The sequence below is a fragment of the Serinus canaria genome, chromosome 13, assembly GCF_022539315.1.
Source record: "Serinus canaria isolate serCan28SL12 chromosome 13, serCan2020, whole genome shotgun sequence".
Classification (NCBI taxonomy): domain Eukaryota; kingdom Metazoa; phylum Chordata; class Aves; order Passeriformes; family Fringillidae; genus Serinus; species Serinus canaria.
Genome location: NC_066327.1, coordinates 13,836,127 through 13,846,052, shown reverse-complemented (window position 1 = coordinate 13,846,052; position 9,926 = coordinate 13,836,127). Strand labels below are relative to the sequence as shown.

At 43.4% G+C, this 9,926-nt stretch overlaps 1 protein-coding gene across 1 annotated transcript in view; it reads left to right on the top strand.

The window, feature by feature from the left end:
- The first annotated feature begins 554 nt into the window (after positions 1 to 554).
- CLINT1 (clathrin interactor 1) overlaps positions 555 to 9,926 on the top strand; it is a 46,819-nt gene continuing 37,447 nt past the window's right edge. The window contains exon 1 of the mRNA XM_030229201.2: positions 555 to 713. Within this exon, the coding sequence (XP_030085061.1) occupies positions 673 to 713 (41 nt within the window). The 5' untranslated portion in view covers positions 555 to 672. The remainder of the gene's footprint in view (positions 714 to 9,926) is intronic.

Genomic DNA, 9,926 nt, shown 5'->3' with positions numbered 1-9,926 from the left:
AAGGGAGTTCCTCTCGCTGAAAGCCGAGCATACAACCACATTCTGGTCCATCATGGATTTTACGCCAGTGTTTTGACTTTTAACCAACTATTTCACAGCCTTTCTCCATCATGTGCCTCGCCGGGCTGCGGATGCAGGCTGCACGCTGAAGGGTGTGAGGGAGCTTTGAGACCGGGTTTGAACCGAGCTGTCCGTGTCCCCCAGACAGGCACAACCGCTCGGTGTCCCCGCCTTGTGACAGCGATTCAGTCCTCAGGGGACGGCCGGCGGAGCCTCATGCCGCCCTGGTCAGTTTCACCCTGGTCAGTTTTACCCTGGTCAGTTTTACCCTGGTCAGTTTCGCCTTGGTCAGTTTTGTCCGGGTCAGTTTCAGCCGGGCCCGGCCCCCCTCACGCCCCTCACGCCTCCTCCCGGCACGCACCGCGCGCACAGCCGCGAACTACCACTCCCGGCAGCCCTCGCGGCGCCCAGCAAAATCCGCGCCCATTCCCCTCCCTTCCCCGAAACTTCATTTCCCAGCACCCCGCAGGGCCACCCGACCCTTCATTTCCGGGAGCGGCGCCGCGTCCCCTGCTCGGCGGAGGCGGCGGCGGCCGGAGCGCGGCGAGCGGGGCCTCCTGGGGCCGGCGGCGGAGGGAGCGAGACCGGGCGGGTCTCCGGGAGGTCGGCTCCATGTTGAACATGTGGAAAGTGCGGGAGCTGGTGGACAAGGCGTGAGTACGGCGGGGCGCGCGCGGGGGGCCGGGGGCGGCTCGGCCGTGGCCCCTTAGCCGGGCCCGCGTTCCCCCCGCCCCCCCCAACATGGCCGCGGCCCCTCCCCTGCTGAGGTGGCGGCCTCACACCCCCACTGTGCCCGGCTGACCCCGACCCCGTTGTCTCTCCCTGCTCCCGTCCCTGTCCCCCTGTGGCTGCCCGGGGTCGCCCCTGAGCGTCCTCCCGGCGTGGCCCTGTGGTCCCTCCGGGGCTGCAGGCAGCCAGGAGTTGCTGTTCGGGTAGTCTGTGGCCTTTCCATTATGGCTGGCTACTTTCCCGCCCCTTTCGGGCGCATCTGGGCCCTTCCAGCTCTTGGCGGTCAGCGCTTTAGCTTCGGGTGCCCCCTCCTGTGCGAGGGTCCCTGTCTGTGTGTGCCCGGTTTGGTGTGCCAGCCCTTGGTGTCTGTCTCTGCTGGATTGGCTCCCAGCGTGGCCCTTAGGCCCCTGAGGGGGAACAGAGAAGCCTCTCAAAGCAGGAGGGGGGGTAAGGAATCACCTGCACGTTTTGAGAGTTTCCCAAATCACCACATGCTCTTTAAAGTGTTTCCCTCCTTCCTAAGGAAAGGTTGGCCTGCCATTGCCATTGACTCCCAACCCCGGGCCCTTCAGAGCTATACTGGGCTGAGATGCCCGTCCGCACCCCTTACACGTTTAAATAGCTCAGATATTTACAAGTTTGTTTCCTTGAAAAGAGCCTCCTCCCGCTGAATACTTGTCTATGGACTTGGTTAGCGTGATCTTTGTGTGGCAGATGGAGAGCATGATGTTATTGCTGCGTGTGTCAGCCACTTCTTCATTTTTGGCATGAGAAAAATTTGGTGTGGTGGAGAACTTAGCAAAGGTTGTTTTGCCTCCTCAAACAATAAGTTTATAGGGGAAAGCTTGGAGCACTTCTCCATCACTCTTTTTCAGAGGTGCCCAATGATGGGGCAGGGGGCACAAACTGAAATATAAAATTCTGTGTGAATATGAGGAAAAGCTTCTTTACTTTCAGGGTGACAGAGCACTGGAACAGCCTGTCCAGAGAGGTTGGGGAGTCTCCTTCTCTGGAGATATTCCAAACCTGGCTCGATGTGATCCTGTGCAACCTGCTCCAGGTGTTCCTGCTTTAGCAGAGGGTGGGACTGGATGGTCTCCAGAGCTCCCTTCCAAGTCCAATAATTCTGTGGGTTGAAGATGTCCCTGCTCATGGCAGGGGATTGTTCTCCATGCTCCCTAAAGTTACTTTCCAATCCAAACAATTTTGTGTTCTATGAATTATGGAATGCTAAGAGGAATAACTAGCTGAAGGTCTGTAGATTGGTGTACACCAGATGATATTAATGATAAACAGTTGTACCTGCCTTTACAAGTCAGAAGTCTTTCAAAACTGAAGTTCTGTTTTAAACTTTCTCTAAAATTTTTGTTTCTCCAAACAGCTTTTAAAAGAGCCTGTGGGATGTATAGGCTTAAAGATGGCAAACTGAAGTATCAGCTTATTCATGATAATCAACTGTTTTGCTCAAGGTGCTTTGTACTAGACTGAGACTTCTCTAGGCCAAGATTTGGATGACATTCAAAAACCACTGTGATTAAGTCTTGTCCTGAGGAAGTTATTTGCTTTTTACAGCTTCTTGTATACAAAGTCAGCCCTACAAATTAGTTTTATATAATGTGATAGATGAGGTATTTAGGAGTGGAACCCTGACTTGAGTTCCAGGATCTTTCAGGGAAATAAACTTTTTCCCTAAATTTTACTTGTGTACTTTTTTGTCTGTAGGATTAATGATCACTGTAGCATTATAATATTGTCACTGGTTTTAAAATGTTTACTTCTAAGGATATAAGTAAGTCCAACACTGTATCAAAATCAGAATTGGAAAAGACATTCTGTTTCCAGAACAGGTGAAACATTTCCAATTAAAAAAACCCCATTTTTTCATAAACCTCAGTTTTCTGGGAATAACATTATCCAAATAAAGCAGATTGTTTACTAAAAAAAAAAGGGGAGGAGGGGCAGGAGGAAGGTGGAGCCTGCAGAGTAAATAGTATTTAGAGACATCAGGATCAATAGTCCCATTGTGTGTGGTGCAGATTTGTCATAATGTCTTCTGTCTTAAGGCCATGACTTACAAAATTCTCTGCAGAGGAAGCTAAATGATATAATCTGCCTCATAAATAACAGCTGATGCTGTGGCAGCAGCATGCTGAACTTCAGCATCAAACTGCCCTTCTTTCCCTAAGAAGGGAATATGATTATATGAGGTTTTTGAAAATGTAGAAATAGCTTGAAATTTTCCTTGATAGCTTTGATAGTGGTTTAGAGCTCTGCATCTTGGCTCCATATTCAGCTGATACTTATCTTAGAGTTTCAATTTACTCATCTGGGGTTTATTTTTTTTTCCTTATTTGTGCTTCAGTGACTGAGAGCTTGGTTAGGTCATCTATTTCAACATGAAGGACTTTTCTTACACAATTCTCAGATACTTTGGTGTGTGGAGATTCTGTAAGTGATGATAAACAGCTGTGGGTTACTTTAAATGCTAAAACCCAGGTAGAAAAGGTAACCTGTTAACATTAATCAAAGTCTTAGAACCAAAAAATAAGTTAGCAACTGCAGAATACATATGAGAAATTCAAATTTATATTTAATATTTTTGAAGTATTTGGTCTGTATACTTTGGTGTGGTTGGAATTGGGCAATGAAGTTCATCAGGTAAATTCTGCTTTGTAATTCTCTTCACAATCACCTCTTATTTTTATGGTAGCATTTTCTAGTAACTCCAAAGTATGGATCTGCATCCTGTTGTACATGAGACAGTTATTTAGACCCTGAGTGGTAATCCTGTGGTGTTTGAAGCTTAGGAGGAAGACTCTGTGGTAGGGTATCAGATTTACTGTTCTAGGATGTGGTGGAATCCTTTTGTTCTATGTCTTGTTCTGCCCTTTGTTAACTTCACTGCTTTTCAATGCCAGTGCAACTCCCTCCTTTAAATATTAAATACCTTGATTAGGTTTGACTGAACAGTAATACCTTGTTTCTAGCTGGGCATTGTAAAGAAGGTTACAGTTTAAATAAAAAAATTATAATAAAACTCGTATGTACCTAGTAAAATCTGCTTGACATGAGGTTTATTCTTGCAATTTCAAAATAACTGTCAAAATTCTTCCACCCTCCAATTTCTTAATGGGTACTGCAGTGTGTTCAAGAGTTCTTAAAGTGTGTGAAATTATATTGAATTTCTGGTTCGTTTATACTTTAGAAAGTGCAGGTCTACATACTCTTATTTCTTCTGGAGTAAATTCTACTTCATATTATTATGTGAATAAATTAACTTAAGAAGGCAGCTTTTCACTTTTGTGTTCACTTGTATGGGTTCTTTTTCCCCAGTAATTCAAAACTGAATTTGTGAAGTAAACCAAACAGTTGGAAAATAAATGCAGCCCTCTGTGCTCAGCTCGTTGGCTCCAGGACAGTGAACACTTTAAATGGCAGAGGTTTCTGATGGCTCAGGGCCAGGGTGGTGCTTGGTGCAAAGTTGGTGAGTCAGGTGGCAGTTCTGAGTCACTCCTGAGGCAATGGCAGAGATTTCTTGTTCAATTCTCTTTTGTCACAGGCTCAGCTGAGAGCTGCAGTGTGGCTGTGTTGCCTCAGCATTCCAGGCAGGAGGTGGCCAGTTGCTGTGACACTGCACAGAGGCACAAGTCACACACTGGAGCTGCCGGTGGGAGTGTGAGCTGCAGGAACATTTGGCAGGTGGGAAGGAGTCTGGTCTCCCTCCCTTCCACTGCTCTGCTGCAGCAGGGGATCTGCAGCTATGTCTCTGGATGCTCTGGTGAGAGCAGTCCCAGGTATTGTGGCACCCATGCCAGAGTTCAGGTTACCCCATGCCTGCTCTGAAACAGTCCTGCACTTGTGATGAAACTTGAGGCCAAGTGTTGCATTTACTGCTAGTGAGCTGCAGGAGACTAAGGATCTGCAGCCTGCCTGGTACTGTGTAGAAGCAGCTTGCACAAGGAAGTCATATTTCTATTGGTATAGGTGTATCAGTACTTTGATAATCCAATCACCAAGGACCTTAACCAAGTTTCTCCTCACTGTATGATAACAGAACTGGCAAAAGCTGTTGTGGTCACTGAGAGTGAGTTCAGGAGTCCTGGCTGTGGAAATACAGAGTGTTATGCAATTTGGCAACTTTACTTTTAAGTCTTACTGGACAAGTACATGTTGTGCTTTCTGTTCCCTGTGAGATTTCTAGGACAGGTCTACAAAGAAAACCCCATGGCTTAAAAAAAAAAAACACAAACAAAATAACCAAGGAATATTAATAATTCCTGTTAAAACAGGTTTTAACTTGTCAGAAACTTGGAGATATCAGGTTGGCCTAGTGGCCAAGTTCAAAAGCCAGGCCATCATCTCTTTTTAGTTCTGTTGAATTTCCTCTTCTTGAAGCAGAAACTGCTTATTCTTATTTTACTGAAAGGTTCCCTTATGTTGTTGCCCTGCACGAGGGGTTCAGCTCAAAGCAGAACACAGTCTTTGTGTGTTATATAGGTAGCAAGGCCAGCTGGACTCCTCATTGCAATAACTTGTCTCTTAATATGTCATGTTAACATTTTTGCTGCCTGATTTCTGTCACAGACATGTAGGACATGCAGGCAGGCTGGAAAGCCTTTGGACCCATTGAGATCAGATTGCTGCCTATGTAACAGTGTGGTGAGATCTTACAGCCACTTTCTTTAAAATTCCATTGCCATTCTTATCTTTTGGGATCTTCTGCATGCATGACCTTAATGTGAGAGAGCTCCTTTTAAGCACCTTTCCACACATCATAGGATAAGAAGGAGTCTCATGAAAAAGGGATGAAGGTGACAGATCTGAATGTAGTTAGGACAGTATTATCCAGATGTTCTTTAATTCAGGTGACTGAGGCAGTTATCATTTACTTAAAAATTAATGGAGAGAGCCTGTGAATTTCTTACTATTAATAGGAATGACAGTTGCCATACTCCTGTTTTGTTCTGTGCTCCTTCCAGCTCAGTTTTGTCCACCTGAGCCCTGCTTTGCTACTGCTGTTCTTAGCCACACCTTTCTAGTGGCCCAGCAGGAATGTGTTTGCACTCCCTTGTGTTGCAGAGTGGAAGGTGAAGTGTTGCAGAGCTGTTTCCATGCGCTTCACAAACTTGATGAATTGCCCAGTATATAATAGTTTAATTTCTTTTTAAATTGGGAGCAAATAGTCTTGTTTAGAATTGATTGTAATAAGGAAGCATTATAACACCTTAAGGTGTATTTTAGATGTAGTCATTTGGGTCCTCTGTTATTTATTCTGATGCTACATCTATGCAAAGAGAAAGTATTTTTAGTGTTTGGGGAAAAGGAAGGATTAAAGGAGCTGTTGTCATGAGCTTCAATAGAACTAGGCAGGGGAGAAGTTCTGGTTGATAAACAGCATGTTTTCTTTAGTGCTTCTAATTGTACAATCTGTAAAGAGGAGGGTAAATTATTGGTAAAATAGCATGAATTACTGCTTCTATTGTCATTGCAATTTCTTGCTGTTGTAACCTAAAGCATGTAATGAGACCCTTCATTTCACTCCCAGGTCACAGATGAGGGAAGCTAGTAAGATAATTCTGTCAAGTAAAGCAAGTCACATTGTGCTGGTAACAGTTAAAAATCTGCCGTTGTTGACTTCAGTCTCCTGTTGCTGTCTGCTACCTTATGGTATGTCTGCAGGATACTAATGTGATAAATGCACCCCAGTCATTTACCCTACAATTATAGACCTTACATTGACTTTTGATTGCTCTCTGCCTTTGGAATGCTCATGTTTGCCCAGAAATAGGCAGGATCCCATGTACCCTTAGCTGGGGGTTTTCAATCCTCCAGCCTAACTGCTTTCTCTTTTTAATGCGCCTGTAATTGTTCTTATTTACAGGCGATTTTCTTGTGGTTCATGGATTTGTCCACCCAGACTACTGAGCTCTTTAATGAAATGCTGTTTGCATTCAGTAATAGCAGGTATTATTGTAAATGATCCATCATAAAATACATCCAGCAGAAGGGTAAATGACTGTCTAACATTTGTCCATTGCTATCTGAATCTCCTGTAAACTCCTTTGCTTCAGTCCCAGGATCATTTAGTTTTCTCTGTATTTAAGATTTATTTTGGTTTGCATAAGTAAGATCTTCAGGGCACTGAACCCTTCTACAGTTTTATATAAGGGACAGTTAGTTAACCCTCACTGCATGAGTTATTCTCCTGTTCCTGCTAATAGGAGCCCTGCTGATAACTGCTTTAAGAACAGCATTTTGTATTACTGTTACAAGCCAGATGATGATGATTATCTTCAGCCCTGGAAGGGTTTGTCCTCTGGTTACCAGAGAGCTGAGAGAGAGAAGAAAGTCTTGGCAATACAGAGGAGGACTGGATTTGAACGTAGCATTTGGCTCTGCATCCAGGCATGGCTGTGTCATTCAAATACTTGTAATAGCAAGTTACTTCTTCAGGCTTTTCTCCTCCCCTTAAAAAACTTCCAGAAAGTTGCTGGTATTAATAAGGAAGAAGAAGGGTTCTGGTCTTTGGGCCATGTAATTGAGTATGGGAGATAAGCATCTGTGAAAGTATTATGCTCTGTTATCTCACATACATAGGTACAGTGCTCTCTTGTTTGAATATTCAGCTGGTGGAGTAATCCATCAAACAGGCAAATATGACAAGCTGATGGATTTATTAAGAGTTGGCATAAGGTAGTTGTGGCCAAGCACACAGTTTCATCAGCACACTCCAAGTAGTGCTTTTGTTAGTGCTCTTTCAAATGTGTTATTGCCATTTTACACCCTGTGGTAGCTGACAATAGTCTATATTGTGTTGCGTAAGGCTAGCTCGGGTGTTGGCTTTATGTATTTTCAAGGAATCTAAGTGATGTATATGTGACAACTTCTGTGTTTTTGAAATGGTCTCTAAAGCAGAGTTTTGTGTGTCCTTGCCAAGCAGGACTGGGCTCCTGCACGAAACTGGTCAAGGATAAGAGCCTTACCTACATCACAGTGTGCAGCTGTGGTCAAAAGGATCAAGGTGCTTAACTCAGTTCTATGCTAATTCTCTTGGTTGTGTTGCCGGTTAGTGTATTACAGAATATTAGCTGATTTGCATAATTATTTCTTATACAAGGTATAATTACTTCCAAAGCATTGGGCACACTACTGCTTTCTCTCCTCAGGCTTTGCTATTTCAGTGTGCAACTGTAAGAGTTGCAGTTGTCCTAAAATGTAGTCATGCTGATCTGATTGTTATATTTATCTCCATTCGTTTCAAGTGTTAAATGAATTTCTATATTTATATGAAAATGCTTCTTTCTAGAAACAAAGATGAGCCATTGGAGAATGAGTGAAGCATTGCTTCACAGGATGAAGAACACAAAAATGTAATGATTGAGAGTTGCGTGCTTCATTCTGGAACTTTTGGAATATCTTTCATTGATTTATTTTGAAGTGTGAGTACAGCTTGTCCAAAGTCGTAATGCAAGAATTCCAAATTGAACTCATATCCAACATACAGAGTGTGACTGGCCTGTTGACCTGTTGCTTCAAGTATGTTTCAAATACTTTGCTGTCATGTGCTTGATGAGGAACTTCAGCTTCCAAATTACCACTGTGTGTGCTGAGCTTAAACTGAGATGGTATTTAGAGAAGAGGGACAGGAAATTGAAACTATGAGAAGAGCTGTTCCCTTTAATATTTTTTTAACTGATACAAAGCTGTACAATGGCATAACATTTTGTTAAAAGTTGGCCATTTCATAGACTTTGTTTAAATGCTTATTTTTATTTATTGTATTTATAAGGCAGAACTAATGAAGGGCAAGAGAATGAAAAGCAGAATTAGTAGCACATGTACCAAGTGAATAGTCAGATTTGCAGTTGGTCTTTTTCCAGCTCCTTGTAGTGATCTGGATCTTATTGACACAGGTCAAATAGGGACCCAGTTAGACACCAGGATTGACAGCTGCTGTCGTGTTTTGGTTTGGAGCAGGAGCTTTATTTACCTGTTCCATTTGGAATGAAGAGCTGTTACACAGCTAAAACTTGAATGATGCTTGGTAGCTTCTTTAGAAAGAGCAGTTGTGTAGAAGAGCAGAACTGTCCAGAACAAAATGGTCCTTTTATTCTGCCTCTCTGCAAAACAAGATCTGATTCTAACTGGGATGTACTTTTTTTTTTCTTTAAGATATGCTAAGGTAAGGTCATGTGAAACTGGTACAAGTTGGTACCTTACTTCTTTCCAGAAAGCTGTTTAAGAGTACTCTCGTACTCGAGTGCTCTTGAGTATTTTTTCAGTACCAGTTAGAAAGAGTATTCATTACTTATTCTTGCATTGTTTGCTGTGTAATGATGGTGTTTGGGTTGCCGTGTAAGGAATTGGAAAGAGGAACTGACCCAACTGGAAGCTCTTTCTCTCCCAAAAGGACTTTGCAGATTATCTGGGTTTGAGTTAGAGTAGTTCCCTAAATTTATTTGCCATACAATTGTGTTGCACATTTGAGGAAGTGGTGTTGAGATGGAGAGGAGAAGGACCCTTAAAGTTCTCATGTGAATGGAGGACACTGGACACAGAGTTAAATCTCCCCTTGTAGTTGCCCTGAAATCTCAAACACAGTCAGCACTTCCACCAATAAGAAAACATAACCCAAGCCATGAAATCAAAGTTTGTAGTTTCACAGTAGGTATAAGCGTGGGCTGATGGTGAAGAGGTTTCACAGCCTCCCGTCTGCCACAGCCTGCACACTTCTCTCCCTTTTGCTGGCACTTGCAGACTTTCTGCTCGATGAGAGAATCTCTGACTAACCAGTTGTTTTTGCCAATTTAGTTCTCCATTGGATTAGTTCCCTGGTATAGTTAACTCCATCGTCACACAAATATTTGTACTGGCATAAAAGAAGGAATGGTGTTTGGGCAAGAATAAGTGGCTGGGGACAAAGTGCAAGTTGAGAGCAATACACCCTTAGCATTTGATTTCACAAGCAGGTTGAAGAATTCTAAGATTATTTTTCTACTAATAGAGAACTAACGAATTTTTATACCTGGCCATTCCCTGTCTGCCTTCCTTGTGCTGCTGGTGTATGGTTCAGTATTTGCTTGTGCTCTCTTGCTGGTAACAGCTAAAAGAGCCCCCATAATGGTTTTAGGGTTCAT